This window comes from Camellia sinensis, chromosome 12 (genome assembly GCF_055761805.1).
Source record: "Camellia sinensis isolate YWXY chromosome 12, ASM5576180v1, whole genome shotgun sequence".
Taxonomy (NCBI): Eukaryota; Viridiplantae; Streptophyta; class Magnoliopsida; order Ericales; family Theaceae; genus Camellia; species Camellia sinensis.
Genome location: NC_138972.1, coordinates 33,196,910 through 33,216,356, shown reverse-complemented (window position 1 = coordinate 33,216,356; position 19,447 = coordinate 33,196,910). Strand labels below are relative to the sequence as shown.

Below are 19,447 nucleotides of genomic sequence, written 5' to 3'. Positions count from 1 at the left end.
GTTAAAGTCTGATGATACCATAACAAGCAACTCCAATTGTTTGAGAGAGTTGAATCTAGTTATCCTTGCAGGTATTGGGAGGACTTGAAGAGAAAAGAAGAAAAAAGTTTTATATAGAAAAATATCCCATTTCCATACACAAAATGAAAAAGTACACTATAAAGAGTAATAATTCTTTCATTTTTTTCATCTCATCTGTTGTCAAAACTAGTGATAGGGTTTGAAGCCGAGGAAGATCATTTGCAATTCCATTGAACATATATATATTGTGTGCCCCTCTCATATGCAACCATGAACCTGATATGCACTTTTTCCAGCCGAGGAACGTCAAGAAAAGAGAAGTATTTCACTTCACCAATATATGCAAATGTGGTAAGACCAATAGAAAAAATCTCAAACTGCTCCACTCCATAGCATTTATGCACAATCAAAATCTTCAAATGGAGGGATGGACCATGAATGCATAAAGTTTCAGGTAGAATACTGTTCTTTAGCCTCAACCATTCAAGGTTTAAACAACTAGAAAGGATACTGTTAGGACAACTTTGATTTAGAGGCACATGTTCTAAATCAAGGGATTTAAGAAGACGAGCCTGCTTACGTGATTAGGGGTTGGCCTTAGGTTGCATGATTTTAGGCACAAATATTTTAATTGAGATTAATCACCTTGAGGTTGAGGAAGAAGCTGACAGGGAAAATCATATAAGTTATTACTTTGGCTTTTCAGTTTTCATTATAATTGCAAATCTAATCCACCTATCAACATAACCAGCGTACTCGTTACCAAGACAAAAACAAATCCTGAGAGTGAGTAGCCTTTGACCATTGTATAGCTCCAAAATTTGATCAACTCCAGTTACAAACTTACTCTTATCCTCCCATGAGATATCTGAATCTCCATTTGAGTACCTTGCTTTGTAGTTGATTCCGAGCACAGTATGAAGATCAAAATCAAGATTCAACATGAATGGACAGATATATTTCCATCTTCTAGATAGTATCCTTGCCTTGATAGAATCTCTAATACTCAAAAACGAGAGAATGAAAGAGAGAATGTCATCTGGCATTTCAGTAAGATGATCAATGGGTTTGAGGTCATTGCCCTAACATATTTCAACCAACGAACATGTATATTAGCAAACAGTAAATTACTTTAATGGGCACAAGTATTTTCTAGGGCTGAGCAAGAAATTAGTATAATTCGTAATTGGATATTTAGTTTGATCTGATAAATTTGAATTGGTTTTTTGAATTTGTGTTTTGGTTTCGGATTGAAAATTTAAAAACCCGTAAGTCACAAACCAATTTTGGATTGAATCTCACGATTCCAGATTGGAACTGATCTGGATCATATAGAAATAATTTATATTTATATTTATACTATATACCCTCCCATGTAATATAATTTATTGTTTCATATAAAAGCTAAAGTCTAACCCTAATTCATTCACGCCACACAGTCTCTAACACTCTCATCTCTCTCTCGGTACTCTCTCTCGCCACACTGTCTCTAACACTATTATCTCTCTCTCGGTACTCTCTCTCTCTTCTCTTTCTCATCTTAGATTGAGTTCTCTCTCTCTCTCGATACTGTCTCTCACACTCTCATCCATCTCAGATCAGATCGGTGAGCTACTTGTCTCTCTCTTGGTGAGCTGTCTCTCTCTCTCTCTCTCGATGACACTGTTTTTCTATTTCTGAAATTGGTGTGGGTGTGTAAGTAAGAGTTTTTATTTTTATTTTTTTCTATTTTTATCTTAAATGGGTGTGTGTATATTTTTTCCTGATTTTATTTTTTTCTAAAACAATGACTTCTTTATATAAGGAGAGAAATAGTGTATCTTAAATGGGTGTGTGTGTATTATATGATTCCTGTTTTTATTTTCTTCTTTGGTTTCTGTGGTGTGGATAAATTTTTTTTCTTTGATTTCTAGTATGATTTCTGTGGTATGGAGAGAAACCGTGTATATTTTTTCTTTGATTTCTGGTATGATTTCTATTCTCTAATAATATTAATCCTATTTTTTTGATGTATTTCTTTTTCTTGTTTGATAGATGCGTACTGGAGAGACAAATGATGTCATGACCTCTCTCAGTCTCAGTCTGAGCCAGAGTATGATCCTCAACCTGAAACTCCTTCTGGTTCAAAGGTATGCCCCCCTTTTAAAACCAGTTTATCTCTGTTTGTTTGCTTAGAATTTGTGGAAAGGGAAATGCCTACTACTGTTAAATTTGTTTGTTGTTGTCTACTACTACTGCTATTTGTTTGCTTGGAATTTTGTTACATAAGATGACATTTTGGAGAATTGGTGATACTATTTTAATGGGTTTTTGTTATTTTATATGTTGATCAGTTCACACATGATGCTGTTTGCTTTTGTTTGCTTTAAATGTTCTATATTTTTTTTGTTATTTAATTATGTGAATCTGTAATCCTAAATCGATCCAATCCGTGTTTAAACAGATTGGTTCAGATTGGTTCCACGATTTAAACGGATTGGATTGGTTCTAATTTCTCAGGAACCGTAGATAACGGATTGGTCCTAATTTTACCCCAATCCGGACCATGCTCACTCCTAGTATTTTCACAATTTCTAACCACCATACAGAAACCAAAGTGGCATAGATTGGTCTTTTTCCCAGGAGAATTATTGAAGGATTATGTTCCTAAGAGATAACCGAGACAAAAGTACCATTAGTAGTGATAGCATATCTACACTTATATTCATGTATGGTCTTCTTATAATGTATAGCATCTCTATTTAGTATAGTCATTAAGGCGTTTACTTTCTAACAATGGTGAAATATCATGTTATCTGTTGTTGTATTAGGCAAGTTTCATTGCCAAGGAATGAAAGATCATTAATCACATCACTTTGGATCTCTTTGCAACGTCAATATAAACATTTGAACACTTATCTACATTTTTGTTGATGGTTTTAACTTTCAACCAAGATCTAGTGCAAGCTCTAACAAAAACTACTTGATTTGCGAAACTAATTGGTATTGTAGTGTAAATCATATGTGTTTTTCTCATGAAGCATTGACAATACACACTATTGGGGTTGTAGTTTGACCCAATGATGCTCTTCCATGAGATAGATAGGGAATGTATTGTAAATTGGTCTCGTTAACTTGTTCAAATTGTCTAACTATTTATAGACAGAGATAAACTATTTGTTATTATTTTAATGGAAATAGAATAAAGTCAAAGATAGTATTGCTCATATAAAATTTCTAGCTCTCAACGGTAATTTGGTTGGATTTTCAATTTCAACACTTCAACATATTGTCCAAAAATTAGCACAAAATGACTTGCATTTTCTCCTATAATAAGGCAACAGTTAAGACTTATCCCGTATAGAAATCTGCAAAGTAGGGTCATGCTTATAATATGGGGCAGTTACAGGCTAGTCCTATGAACCGTACCAAAAAAGCCTGCTCAAGCTTTCAACGATTAAAAATAAATCAAAACTCGCAAACAAAAACCAAAATGTCCCAACCATTTATCAGTTTTATAAATTTTTCACTATCATTACCAGTACCAAATGATTATTCCACAAACATAAAATATAAAATATACATCTAAAAATTCTAAAAAAATTCTCATTATCAAAACGAGAGGTAAACACGTAAAATTTTTTACTCAAGACTTATGAGTCTGGTCCAGTCCATAAGATCCGCCAGTAATTATCCCTTATAGTAAAATGTTGTGTTATGTTATTTTGAATACATATCATTTATGTTTAAATAATTGAATCACTTGAACTACAAAAAATCTTGTTTTATTGCCTCAATTGTGTCCGATGGTAGGACCACGAACAGAGAGAGGATTTTACACTGAAGGGGGGCAACTAGTGCCGTCTTCATAAATTTTTATTCAATGCGGCGTTCAACAGCAATTTTTTTCAACTTAACCGGCCTTGTGTCACGTACCAACTCATTAGGGATGTAAGTTCTACACCAAGCACCTTGCAAGCGCATTAGTTTGTAAGCAGCAAGGCAGGTAAGGTAGATCTCTATTGCATTTACTGAGTTAGTCCGTGGGTGTAATTCATGGGATATGTAGTATCACTCGTGAAGCCGGCTTCTCGGGGGATGACAAGCGCCTAGTCCGTGTCACTTGGCAGGTTGAAATTTTCATCACCCACATCCAAATCAGACTGGCCAGTGAGTTGAATTCTTTAAGCGATTTCGATTTGGTGGATTAGGCAGGTTGAGTGTGTGTTAAATCTGGAATCCAAAATTTGGACTTTCTTTTTCTTTTTGACACGATTAAAATCTAATCGACGCCGACCAAGGAAAAGAAAATTTAAAAAAAAAAACTACATATACATCCTCAGAATACAAGAAACTTCCAATAATCATAATCATAAACAAAATACAAACAACAAACATAGAAATATAAAAATTATCAAAAAAAACATATTAGTTACAAAAAAAATGAACTTCGTATACATCTCACAAAATCAACATTCTTACACATCAATACAAGAAAAAATTGAAACAAAAAACACAGTCTGTACAAACAAGAAAAACAAAAGCAAATCTTTTTTTTTTTAATTAGAAGAAGGAAAAAAAACACACACACACACACACACACAAAAGTGGGGAGTTTTCGGTAAATGACGTCCAAAGGGTGCCTGAGGGCAGGGGTTGCAAACTTGCAGTTGCAGCAGTGTGGGCATGTGGGGAGCAGAGAGAGAGAGAGTACCTTGGAGGCGACGCCGGAGTGACTGGTTGAAGTAGCGAACGCCAGTGGTTGGATGAGTCTGAGGGTGTGATCGACATTAGAGAGACATCGAGATCTGCATGACAAAAAGCGCCGTTCCAGTGTGTGTCCAGATACGTCATTTTGGGGCAAAATTTACACACACACACCCAAAATAAAATAAAATAAATTGAGAAGAAGTAGAAGACACAGAGAGAGGAGACGAAATGTAATAACCTGACTCTCGTATGTGATTCTGATATATTTTACGTCCCTTATTCTGTGCTTTCAAATGCTAAATGTGAAACTTCATGAGAAATTAAGTTTAAGTATATATATCTTATGAATTGAACCTGTATCTGTTAGGTAAGGAAAGTATCTGTTACATTTAGAATGTTAAATCAAAAATTGAGGACCTTAGAGGCTTGAGAATCCCAAATTGATTACATAATTGGAATCAGCATAATTTTTAAGTAATAATGAGCCTTCCTATGAAATTTTAATTTGGGATGATTAAACGATTGATTTTCGTCCTATTCCCTCCTTATGTATATATGTGTATTCTTTGACCCTTTTGATAAAAGAAGTTTCTAACTCAAACACATCTCCTGAGAGAGGGTTAGGGAGAGAAAGAGAGCTTGAGAGGGAGGAGAGGAGGAATTGAGAGAGAGTTTGTGAAGATTTGGCTCAAGGTATGTATGAATCACCTCCTTTCTAACCTCTTCTTAAACTCCTCTTACTTTCATGGAGTTTGACATTGAGAACATGTATGTGGGCATTATTTTCTTGGGAAGTATTCTTATCATTTGATTGTGTTAAAGGTAAAGTAGGTATAAAGAGGAGTTGTAACTTATCCTTTGAATTTTCATGTAGAAATTACATGTGGCACATGAATATTGTTTGTATGATGAAGAGAATTGAGTGGTGTTGCAAAATTGGGAAGAATTAATGTAACTGAGCTTGTGGTTTATGATTATTGTGGCATCATATACTTATAATCCATGTTATCATGATGTTAAGCTATGGTATTGCCTTAATTTTCCCTCGTTTGTGCCTTAACATGTGCCTACCAAGTTGTGGGTTTTGTCTAAATTTCAAACTGCAGATTGTGCAAAATCGCCGCACGTGCGGGGGTCATGGCCGCACGTGCGGGAAGCCTTGCCGCACGTGCGGGGCTCACAGCCGCACGTGCGGAAAACAGGGGAAAATTCGGCGATAGACACTGAAAAAAAGGCACGCGCGGGACCCTTCTGCCGCACGTGCGGGAGCCACTGCCGCACATGCGAGGCTCACAGCCGCACGTGCGGCCCATGCTGTAAAATCCTGTCTGCTCCGTTTTATCTGTTTAACCCTCTGGAATGGTTAAAATTAGTATTTGAAGTTTTTAAAATGCTTATTAATGTACTGAAGTTATTGAATCAAATGTGAGTTTAAAGAAAAAGGAAGTTGACTAATTTGTGGGTTCTATGTGTGCATAGGTCACATACTAGAAGGAACTGTTGCGCCATCAATGCACTGTGAGTAGTAGTACTGTTATAGTACGCCTTTCTACAGCTAATGATTTCTATGCGCGTTCTGTTAATGCATGTCAATTATGCAACTTCTAGGAATGTTAGAAAAGATGTGAATGAATGATGTAAAAGAATGGAAATGTTTTCATATGACCCTGCAACTACTCTGTTTTTCGGTTATGATTAGTGGCCATCATTAATGTGATATAACTTGTAAGTTACTTATGATTTCGTATAAGAATTACATATGAATTATTAATATTGTGCAATTGATTGATGAAAAAGGAATTAGGGACGTAAACCCCGTTTACAGAAACATAATCTTTTGAATGTCCTATTTTGGACTCCTATAATCTGATTGATTTGGCGCACGTTTTATGTCACTGATATCTGCCTAGAATGGATTATCGAAATGAATACTCGGATAACGTCAAAGAATCGAATATCAACAATATTGTTATATGACCCAAGTTAGGGCGTGAATTGGTCCGTCCTCATGAATAGTGCTGTAATGACACCTGTGACTTTTGTCGATGAGTATTGTTAATGTTCTGATATGCAAGATAATTATGTTAATTTGTAAGAACCCATGGGGTACCTTATGAACACTATTATGGAATTATCTTCTTATGAACCCGGGAATATTCTGTTCTGTTTAATCGATATGTTTATGCCATGACGTGATATGAATGGTTCTGTTCTTAAAACCTATGAATTTCTGGTATGGAGCAAAGTGTTGTACGGAACTAAGTGCTGCAGTGCGAGTCACCTCTAGAATCCGTACGAGCCACCTCTTGAGTCCATACTTGTGTGTACTAGGCTTAAAGTCGTTTTGTGAAAGTTAAGAGGCCTATGGCCACTCTGTGAAAGTTATGAGGCCTATGGCCGTTCTGTGAAAGTTATGAGGCCTATGGCCGTTCTGTACCATCTGTGAGGCCTATGGCCAATTTGTGACATCTGGGCCTATGGCCATTCTGTATGATCTGTTAGTATGAAACAAAGTGCTGCACGGAACTAAGTGCTACCATGCGAGTTACCTCTAGAATCCGTGCGAGCCACCTCTTGAGTTCATACATTCTGATAAGGGCTGTATGCCATTCTGATAAGGGCGTTATGCCATTCTGATAAGGGCTTAATGCCATTTTGATAAGGGCTTTATGTCATTCTGATAAGGGCTTAATGCCATTATGATTATGGCTTAATGCCATTCTGATAAGAGGCTTAATGCCATTTTGATAAGGGCTGAATGCCATTCTATTTAAGGGCCAAATTGTGAAGTTATGAATCTATGAGGCCGAGGGCCAATTTGTGAATGTGTGAACCCATCAGGCCAAGGGCTAATTTGTGAAGTTGAAAACCGACAAGACCGCTTTGAAATTAGTACAAAATCAGCTTAACCACATGATCTCTGCATTTACATACACATTGTTATGTATCATGATTTAAGTTGTTCATTGAGTTATTAAAGTACTATTATTCACTGAGATCATCTCACTTTGAATTTTGTCTGATTCTGTAGGTAATAATCTGGAGGTCAGCCATAACCCTCGATGCTCGTCTCCCTTTGTCAGCCTCTGTGTGTCCAGGCATTTGGGTGAAGTCTGCCCGTTTTTGTGTAGTCTACTATGTTTCGGCTTATACTCTGATTGTCTGCAATATATTGAAATTTCCAATGTTTTGTTATACGCCCAATCAAGGGGCGGTGTTTTGTTTATGTATATGTTAATATTTATCATCTGATACACTGTTTGTGATCCTGGCATGATAGTGGTCGCTCAGTGGATGTAATTCTTTTTACTTTATGTTATTTTTTATATTTAATGCTTCCGTTCAGGCCCCGTATGTTACGTATACCAGGTCAATGTCCGTATCTGAAGTAGTCATGCCCAAACTTTTAGGGGCGGGTTTGGGGTGTGACACAAAACTTCTCCGGCACACTCTCGGCAACTCACACCACCGCGACCCCTACTATTCGGCCACTCTCTGACCCCCACAGCACCACTGTCGCAAACTCACTCATCCTCTTCCTTCTTGTTCTTCTTTCTCTTCCGATTGAGGAGGTTGGTTGCGGTGGCGGTCGCTAGGAAGGAAGAGGGCACAAACAAGATTTTCTTTTCAAAATCTTAGAAAGCATCACTGTGTGTACAAATCTCACTTTGAAACCAAAACCCTCAATCTTTCCCACCCCATTTTCAGAGATTTCAACCATTATTGACTCACATAATTCTTTTTCAAACTTCAAATCTTCAACCCTCAAACCTTTTTGTGTTAATTATAATTATATTCCAATACTTCACTCATCAAATACATAATGAATATAACCTTATTTGTTGGACTCTTTCTGAAATATTATCCATTCTAAGGGCTATCAGAAGAAGTGTGAAAATGGGTCTCTGTTTTTTGGTTTTGAATATGGGTTTAGATTTGGTGGGTGGAGAGGTAGTGATGGGTTGGGTTCCTGCGATCTGAGTCTGTAGAGATTGAATGATCTGAGATGATGTATTTGATGGGTTCCTGTAAATGGGTTGGGTTCCTGCAAAACCATATTCAAAACCACCTGAGTTTGGATCTGAGTCTGTTGAGGGAAGGTTGAGTTCGTGGAGGTGGACTGCGAATAAGGGTGGGCGGAGGTGGATTGCGGCGGCGAGGTGGTGGTGCGCCGATTGATGTATAGAGGGAGCGGGTGGAAAAGAGTTTGGGATGGCGATTCTTCTCTCTGTCTTCTCATTTTTCTTTTTTCTTTTTTTTTTTCTTTTTTTGGTGTAAATTTTGTCCCAAAACGACGTCGTTTGGGGACACTACAGGAACCATGGCAAGGAACATGGCAGAGGATCCGGACTCATGTGGGATAGAGATAAATATAGAGTTATGTTAGGGCCCAAATAAATTATCAAATTATAAATTATTAAATTTTTTATCAAATTTAGGGGTTGTTTGGGGTGTCCTAAATAAGTGCACTTTTTGTCTTTTTAGACTAAAAAGTTGAGGAAAAAAATATGAATGTTTGGGTTAACTTTTTGCGAACCCGCTAGGTAGCTTGAAAGATGGGAGGCTCGACTGGCTCGAGACCAAAACGATGTCTTTTGGTTTTTTTTTTTTTTTTCATAACTCACAAGTTCCATAGAGAAGGAAGAAAGAAGAGAAGAGGAGAGGAAGAACCAGACAAATCAAACCCAAAACTCAAAACCAAAAATCAAACTCACAAATCAAACCCACAAATTAAAACCAAAAATTCAACTCAAAGAGATTCAAATCAAAACCAAAAATCAAACCCACAAATTAAAACCAAAAATCAAACCTAAAGAGATTCAAATCAAAACCAAAAATAAAACCCAGAGAGATTCAAATCAAAGCTGTGTGTGGCAGAGAGATGAGATGAGAGACAACCATAATAATAGAGAGGCCATTGAATGCTTCACCACCCACCTTACCTAAACTTCATTAATAAGTAGCTCATCAAGCTCTCCTAACACACAGACACACACAAGAGAGAGAGAGAGAGAGAGAGAGAGAGAGAAAAAGAGTCTCATTTGTGTGATATATACAGATCTGTTTGTATATAGATCCATTCCTCCTCTCCATTTTTTTTTCTCATCCTCTTCTTCCTCCTCTTTATCTTTCCTCCTTCTCTCTCTCCATCTTCTGTCGATTTCAAAGAAAAAAAATATGTCGATTTTCAGATCTATTCCCCCTCTCTGTAAACGAGAAAGAAAAAATTGAAAAAATAAAAATAAAAAATACCCAAAACGACGTCGTTTTGGGTATTCAAGCCAGTTCAAGCCACATGTTTTTCAAGCTACGAAGTATTTTCTAATTTTTTTTTATCTTTTTACAAAAAATGTGTAATAAAAAATTATATAAATAAGTGTATAGGAGAAGTAAGTGTAATGGCCTGTACGACACCTTTTTCTAGGCAGAGTGCAGGAGATAAGGACATTATTACCTCCTTCACGGGCAACCATTTGGACTGTGTTATTCAGCCCGTGGGGCCCACCACGAGTCCCATTTTGATCATCTGAACCGTTCAATTTATAGAACTCATCGAGTATTATATGCCTGTAAAAAAATCACATTGATCAGATATCGAAATCACATTGATCGGATTAGTTTTTGTTCACCAGTTAACTATAACACCATCCATTTTTTTTTATACAAAACTGATTTGATCATATAGTTAGCGATATCCGATCAACGTGATTTTTTATAGGCATATAGTACTCAACGGGTTCTACATATTAAACAGTTCAGATTATCAAAATGTGATCCGTGGTGGCCCTCACGGGGCGAACATCACAGTCTAAATGGTTGCCCGCGAAGGAGGCAGTCATTTCTAGATTAGTACAGCATGCTAATCACGCGGACAACCCATCACTTCAGCAAAAAATTGAGTTGTATTTTTTTTATGTGTAAATTTATTTTTATTTTTTTGTGTGAATAGTGATAACTTTTTATCTTTTTAAGTAACTTTTTGATTTTTTGTCTTTTTCAAGACGTTCCAAACCAGGCCTTAGTATGGAACTTACACAAATCACATGGATTCCACATTTATATGAAAGATTTGGTAAAAAAATTAGTAATTTATTTGAGATCCATAGCATTTTTATAAACCTATTCTATTAGGTTAATTTCGGTTTTTCCCTAAATTATCACCAATTTCCCTATTTCATTCCCAGATTATTAATTTAGTTTACTTTTTATATTTATGTTTATGTGATTTAATTGGAGACGATTTTACAAATTATTAATCGTTGAACCCTAATTTAATGGGCAAGAAGGTAATTTTATTTTCATTTGAAACAACTTAAATTATACAACCAAATGGCCATTAAATTAGTTGTGACGTGTTGTTTGTTCAAAAAAAAAAAAGAAAAATGAATATTTTGTTATATGATTTAAGTTGTTTAAATTTTGAAATAAAATTTGAAGAAATTAGAAATAAATAAAACCCAGGGTTTGCCCTTAGTAAAATATCAAACCCTGAGATTTTTATTTCTTCAATTCCAACCATAAGTTTTTGAAATAAATTAAATTTGAACCATTTGTCCATATCTAATTAAAACCATTAACGAAGAAAATTATTTTGCAATACCTAGCATTATATTATTCACTCTTCCAACTCTAAGTCAATTACAATTTCACCTAAACCACACATAATCACAACCATCTTTACCAATCATCATACCCTTCCATCACCACCTTATTATGCATCTCACTATACTTGATTATCCTCTTCCACTCCTTCTTGCCCATACCCTATTGTCACGACCCAAATCCGCCCCGATAAGTTTAGCATCGTAACCGGCCAGTAATCCTTGGATTACCGAAGGCCTTCCTGTATAATCAAAATAATCGGGGCTTGCGAAAGCTATAAACAAAACACCAATAGTCCAACGAGCTGTGCATCTACTTGAACAAATAATCATATGCAAAAGCGTTAATTTACCCACTTACATTACATAACATATAACACAATATCTTATACAAAAAAACAGATGTACGGGACAAAAATGTATAACATAACAGAAAGCTTGCTAACGGCCTTCCAGGCCTAGCCCCAACTCGGAGGCACCCAAAACACTTGGTAGGCTTCAAAACAGTGGCTCAGTAAAAATCCTCCTACACTTGCCCTCCAGAACGCTCATTTATAAATATATATATAAAAACAGTGAGCTAGAGCCCAGTGAATAACGTTAAAGTAAAGGGGTTAGTGAACGAATTCCAAATATATCATATCCGTAAAACAAATCATGACACAATCATTCATATCAATCTCATATCAGAACATAACATAATGGTACATCTCATAGAACATATTACATATCGTCTTTCGACTAGAGTAATCGGTTCCGGATACCGATTAAGCACATATCACCACAATGAAGTGGCTAACGAGATCTTATATTCACATTTATGTCATGGACTCGCATTTACATGCCGTTCCCCATGACTTGGGACTATCTATGGATGTCATAGTAGATTTCAAACATGGGACATTCGTTCATGTAAACAATATCATTTCAGAAATCATAACATATCATAACTCGTTTGGAACATAATTCATATCAACATATCTTTACAGAAATGTTACTCACAGTGGGCTTCCAGAAACGGTTGGTCAGTCTTTGAGTCTTGACCTACAAACATAAATGTACATGGCACAAAACATGTCTCATTATTACTCATTCATGTGGCCATACATGGCTTAGCTTTCTCACTTAATTTCCCATTCATTCCATGCTACATAACTTGTTCATATTGCCCATATACTCGGATTCAACACATAATTTCTAATTCACTTACTTATGTTGTTTCTTAGCTTATTAATCTTTAACGGCTCATAAATCATGCCTAAGAATGCCTATAAAGAGATGGGAGTGAAGATATGTACTTAAAATATCTTTTGAAAACATGCTGAAAATAAGTTGATGGCTAGAGCCAGCAGAAGGCAAAAATAGAGCTCGCTCGAGCCAGCTTCTACAGAGTTCAAAATTCTGAGAGCTCGTAATGTTGGCTCGAGCCACCACTTCTTCGCTCGAGCCAACTGTAAATTTTTGGGCACCAAGCTTAACAAAAATGGCTTCCAAACCACTTTCAAACCTTAGGGTCTTGCATGGTTTGATCAAACACATAAAATAGCTTTAGAAAACTTCAATACAAGACCCTTGAAACATCTTTTATTCAAAAACTCATCAATTCTTGAAAGATTTGAATCAAAATTCCTTCATGCAATATTTCAACTCTTTTCATGGTTTTCATAACATGCAATTGGTGATCAAGAAACTCATGAATTTCTGAAACATTAAACATGATAATCTCTTGAAGATGACAAGTAAAATTCACATCCATGCAAAGATTTCAAGACCAAAACCCAAAACATGAATGAACAAGGTATAATCTTCCATAAACATGCATACAAGCCACTTTCTTGCTCAAAACCCATCTTCATTTCAAATTCCATTAGATGATTCAATAATTTTCTTAATACATGATGCATGGAGGAATAGCTACAGAAATTAGACATAGAATCCTTACCTACAGCTTTAATTTCATAAATGTGAGTTGAATCTCCCTAGTTTCTTCAATCTCTAGCACAAAAACAAGCTTCTCTCTCTAGAATGAGCTATCTCTCTCTCTAGCTCAAGACATGGATGAACTCAATGAAGCCAAATGAATGATACAACATTCCCAACTCATCAGAATGTACACAACACACACCTCACTTTGAGCACAATACACGTGCACACACATGCAAAATTCCAACACACACACACAAGGGTTTTAATCCCCTACACTCAACACCACAAAATGTCTTAGCACATCATACACTTAATCACATCTTGGATCATTAATAGGATTAGATTAGGTACCAATCATGCATCATTTAAATCAAACACAAGTAACCTTAATTAGTCAAGGTTAGCACAAAATTCAATTATTCAAAAATAGTTCCAATTAAAGCTTAATTTAATCACATGCAATTTTACTAAACTGAATCAGTTTTTAACAAAACTTCTCAGATGGTTCCAAAAATTCTAATTACCCAATCCATGTGCTCAATTTCAATTTCTGAGACCGTTTAGGCTATCAAATTCATATCAAAGCATAAATCATTTCATATCAAAGCATAAATCATAATAAATATTACTACGAGTAGCAAATTGAAGGCCCTAATAACATACAAAATACATAATAAACACATAACTCTTTTTAACCACTTAATTAACATCCTTAATTACGAATTAGTAGTTAATTACGAACCGGGGTTGTTACACCTATCGTGATCCAACCCTTCCTATTCAACTTTACATTCCGCTATAGCCATTGCTAGTCTCCCTTTCCCTTTGCCTGCAACTATCTATCACTATCCTCCCATTCACTACCTCCTTCCCCTCTTCCCTCTGCCAGTGCCCCTACCTCAATTGCCATTGTCTTTGCTACTATCTTCCTCTCATTCAGCTTCACCACCATTTCATTCCCTTTCCGTCAACGACAACCACATCCTTCATTCCCTTTCATTGGCGACTACCACCTATTATTTTATTTTATTTTCCAATGGCGACACCACCTCCTCTTACTTTCCACATACGACCACCACACACTTTCTTTTTTCCACCAACAATTACTACTTCTTCATTTTCCACAACAACCACCACGTGTTCTCTCTTTTCCACTGATGACTACCACCACCGTCTCCCCTTCTCTGTTGGTTCCTATTGCTCATTCTCATCGATCACTATTCTTATACTTCTTGATCTACATTCCCCATACCTATTGATCCTCATTCCCTCTTTCCCTTTTCATACACAACTAGTGCCTCCCTCACCAAATTCATACCCATATTAAAGCTGCGAGTCAAATGTAGATTTTTAGATAACAAATTTTAAAGATTTTCAGATCTCTATCTCCATAAATGCCTGCGATTTTGCTTGTTGGTTTTGTTTAAATCTCTATTGAGAACGGGAGAGGATGAATGTAGTGCTAGGGAAGGAGAAAGAATAAAATAAGGTTGATGTTAAAGAACAATGGAATGAAGAGTGAGAATGGTGGATCAAGGCAATGGTGGTTGCATCTAAGGAAAGAAAAACATTGTTGAATGTTGAGAATGGGTGGGAGAGATGAAAGAGTGGATGTGGAAAGAAATAATGAAAGCAAATGACTAAAAGACCATTTTCTATTTATTTTACTTAACAGAGATGGACGGATGTATGAAATTGGGATCAAATAAAAAACTCAGGGTTGAAATTGAAAAAAATAAAACCTCGGGGTTTGATCTGTTACTTGAGTCAAACCTTGGGTTTTTTTTTTTGTTGTTGTAATTTTCCTAGTATTTTTTATTTTTCAATTAAATTAGACTTTAACGGTTAATGATTTGTAGAATCATCTCCAATTGGACTACATGAACATAAATTAAAAAATTTATGGACTAAATAGACATAATTAATAGTTTAGGGATGAAATAGAAAAAATGGTCATAGCTTGGGAAATAAAAGTGAAATTAACCCACTCCATTACCATATAACGTTATCCCACATCGAGAAGGCAACAAAGCATTAGTTATCCCACCTTCTATAAATAACGGTGATTTATCATTTTGGCACAATTAGGTTCACATCACCATTATCCTATCATTATCATTTTATCTCGTTGATCTAGATGAATATCAAGTTTTTGATTTTGTGATTTCTTATTGTTTGAAGATAAATAAATTGTGATTTGGTGTTATTTAGGCCTTGTTTTGTAATCATTTTGTTTTCAGTTTTCAATTTATATTTACAAAAATTTTAAAAATTATCATAAAACTTGTTTGGTAAATTTTTTGGTTTATAAAATAGTTCTCAGTTTGTAAATTTGACCCAAAAAATGTAAACTCAAAAAATGTGTTCCCATTGGTTTATAAACAGAAAAACGTAAGCCACTGTAGCAGAAGTTACTGTAGCGGAGCTACAATAAATGAGTTGTGGGCAGAACGACCACGGTTCGAATCTTCGGAGCACCACATTTCAATTTGTTTTCTCCAACGGTAATAAAACTTGTATCTAACCTTATCATCTTCTTTCTTTGCTTCATGTTGAAAGAATCTTGAAGATCAGGTGAGTCTCTCTCTTCTCTCCCCTCTCTTCTTTTTCTCTTCTCTCTATTCCCTCTCTTCTCTGTGTTTTACCACGCTTCCATGTTTTTTTTTCCTTCTAAAACATTACTAATGTTGCAAATCTGCAGATCTTCGCAGATCTTCCAAGCAAATCGATCTCAGGTCTCTCTCGCTCTCTCTCTCTCTCCTCTCTCTTCTTTGTGTTTCATCGAGCTTTTATGTTTTTTTTTTCTTTCTAAAACAACAAATCTGTTGCAAATTTCCAAACCAAATCAATCTTAGGTCACTCTATCTTCCCTCTCTTCTCTCTTCTCTCTCTTTCTCTCTCTCTCGTTCTCATTTTCACAGAGAGCTTGAGCTTCTGTTTTTTTAACAGCATATCTACTGTATCAATGGTTGGTATTATATTGTATCAACATATTTATTTATCTATGGTTGGTATTGTATTTATTTATCTATGGTTGGTATTGTATTTATCAACATATGGTTTATGAAGAGAAACCCTTTCGAATCCTTGATCGGCAAGTCAAACAACTAAGGAGCAAGACTATCCCAATGGTAAAAGTGGAATGGAGGGAACATCATGGAAGTGAAGCCACTTGGGAACGAAAAGAAGAAATGTGACAACGATATCCATAATTATTTTCTACTTGAGGTAAACAAGTTTGGGGGACTAAACTTCCTAAAGGGAGGAAGACTGTGATAACCTAACTCGTACTGTGCTTAATTATGCATGTGATTATGTGTTTGATATGAATTTGCAAGTTTAAGTATGGAAAATATGTGAATTTGGAAAAGTATTTGTTGCAATTGAAACTTTAAGTTGAAATTGAAAGCCTTAGAGGCGCAACAAACAAAAACTGACTTCATATCTGTGATTAGCATGATTTATAGAGCTTACGGTGAAATTTTGAAAAATTATGATTCGTAATGAATAAATTAAGATTTATGAATTAAGTTGTATATGTTTAGTCCTTTTTTTGTTCTTCATTGTTGGAGGAGAGCTCTAAGAGTGAGTTAGAGAGAGAGAAAGAGAGAAAGCTAGGGATTTTGAAGAGAAACAAGGGGCAAACCTTAGATTGTGGTAAGGTATGTTAATTTACTTACAATATTTGTCTCTAACTCATCTTTGTTATGAAATCAAGAAGAAATTAGGAATTTTGAGCTAGGGTTTTGAGTTGTGTGATGGCTTAAGCTAAAGGCATAAAATTGAACCCTAATCTCTTCATCTTTGTTTGATTTGAGTTCATTCTTGTGATTGATCCATGAAACAAACCCTAGATGATTCATGAAAATAAGATTTGTTGGAGGATTATTCATGGGTTATGTATTTTGAACTTGTTTATGTAATGTATGAATATGAGAAAGAAATAAGTCCATGAATTTGATGTTGATGCAAGATTGATATGTTTAATATGGAATTACACTTATATCATGCTTATATATCATGTTTTTGAGTTGGTTTTGCATGAATTTGGGCTTGGAAATGAGGTGGGAGAGTTTGTATCTTTGTGCCATTTTTAGACTGTCTAGGTGTGCCCAGTCGCTCGTGCGGCCACGGGGCTTTGCACGAGTGGCCCATGCCTTGAACCAAAAATGGACTGCACTGTGCACTCAAGTGATTGTAATTTCTGCAAGTGTAGAGCCAGACCGCTCGAGCGATTGGATCGGCCGTACGTGCGGCTAGGCAAAAAAAATCTGTGTTGTTTTGTGTTGCTACTCCCGACCTCTGGAATGCATTCCTTATCTTATTTACACCCTTTTAGGAGTGAAATGATGATTAGAAATTCATTAAAGAAGGTTGCGAATTATGAAAGATAAGTGTTCGAATTGAAACAAATGATTTATCGAATGTGTGCGTGAAATGTTTGTGTAGGTCGTGTGGCAGATGAGACGCCGCGAAATCAAACACGCTGTGAGTAGTAATATTGTACATTTATGCTTTTTATTGCGTACCTTAAAGCATGAATGGTGAATGGTGCCAACATTATGAATTGATTGGAAATAAAGAAAATTTATTAATATTATATGACATGTCCTCTATGATTGGGCCCAAGGCCACTTGTTATATGATTGGGCCTGAGGCCACTTCTTATATGATTGGGCTCAAGGCCGCTTCTTATATGATTGGGCCTGAGACCGTTTGTTATATGATTGAGCTTGAGGCCGCTTATTATATGATTGGGCCCGAGGCTACTTAGTTTATATGATTGATGGATACTGTGACAACCTTATGATCATCTATTTACATTGCTTTACTGTATTATTACTCATTGAGCTTCACTCACCCAATTTTATGTATGTACATGTAGGTGATCCGCAACATGGAGCATACCCCTAGAGTCAGCTTCAAGAGCCTTTTTGTGACCCAATCGAGTCATGTCTCTGTGGCAGAGTTTTGTCTTTGACTCGTACCATACCTTGGCCTTGTTTTGTTTTTGCTTTTATGGTCTTCAGTTTGTAAACACTATGTACAAATTTCCTTTGGCTCTCATATTTTTGTTGGGCATGTAAATGCATTAATGTGCTACGTGTTTAACTCTATAATTTTGCTCATGATTGGCACAGCTCAATGGACTTCTCTTTATTATATGCTTCTGTTTATGGCCCCATTAGCATAAATATTTTGTTTGATAGTATGAGGCCTTCGGTAATCTACGGATTACTGGCTGGTTATGACCCAAACTTTTAGGGGCGGGTTCAGGTCATGACACACCCTCATCATTTAACAATGTTTTTCTTCCCTCAGATGCAATCACCATTGCCTTGATCTACTATTCTCTCTATTCCTTCTATTGTTCTTTGACAACAGCCCTATTTATTCTTTCTCCTTCTCCAACACTACATTTATCATCTCCCATTCTCGATTGAGATCTAAACAAAATCAACAAGCAAAATCACAGGCATTTATGGGGATAAAGATCTGAAAATCTTTAAAATTTGTAGTCTAAAAATCTGTATTTGACTCGCATCTTTAGTATGGATATGAATTTGGCGAGGAAGGCATTGGTTGTATATGAAAATGGAAAGAGGGAATAGGGATCAATAGGTATAGGGAATGTAGATCAAGAAGTATAAGAATAGTGATTGATGAGTATAAATAAGGAAACAAATGGAGAATGGGAGATGGTGGTGGTAGTCATCGGTGGAAAAGAGAAAGCAAGTGGCGGTTGCTGTGGAAAAGGAAGAAGAAGTAGTAATTGTTGGTGGAAAAAAAAAAGTGTGTGGCGGTCGTAGGTGGAATGTAAGAGGATGTGGTGTCGCCATTGGAAAAAAAAAAGTAGTAGTCATCAGTGGAAGGAAATGAAGGATGTGGTTGTTGCTGATGGAAAGGAAGGGAAGTGATAGTGATTAAAGATGAATGAGAGGAAGATATAGCAAAGACAATGGCAATTGAGGTAGGGGCACTGGCAGTGGGAGGAGTGGAAGGTGGCAGTGAATTGGGGGATAGTGATGGATGGTTCCAGGCAAAGGGAAAGGGAGATTGGCGATGGCTATGGTGGAATGTGAAGTTGAACAGGAAGGGCTGGATCACGATAGGGTATGGGCAAGGAGGAGTGGAAGAGGATAATCAAGTATAGTGGGATGTATAATAAGGTTGTGATGGAAGGTTATGATGATTGGTAAAGATGGTTA

At 36.2% G+C, this 19,447-nt stretch overlaps 1 protein-coding gene across 1 annotated transcript; it reads right to left on the bottom strand.

Moving 5' to 3' along the window:
- Positions 1-710: 710 nt before the first annotated feature.
- On the bottom strand, positions 711-18,192 carry LOC145803488 (putative F-box/LRR-repeat protein At5g38386). The gene is made up of 2 exons (XM_082896769.1): positions 18,118-18,192; positions 711-1,103 (listed from the first exon to the last, which is right to left on the bottom strand). Exons 1-2 carry the CDS (start codon positions 18,190-18,192, stop codon positions 711-713), a joined length of 468 nt encoding a protein of 155 aa, XP_082752895.1.
- Between the last annotated feature and the right edge of the window lie 1,255 nt (positions 18,193-19,447).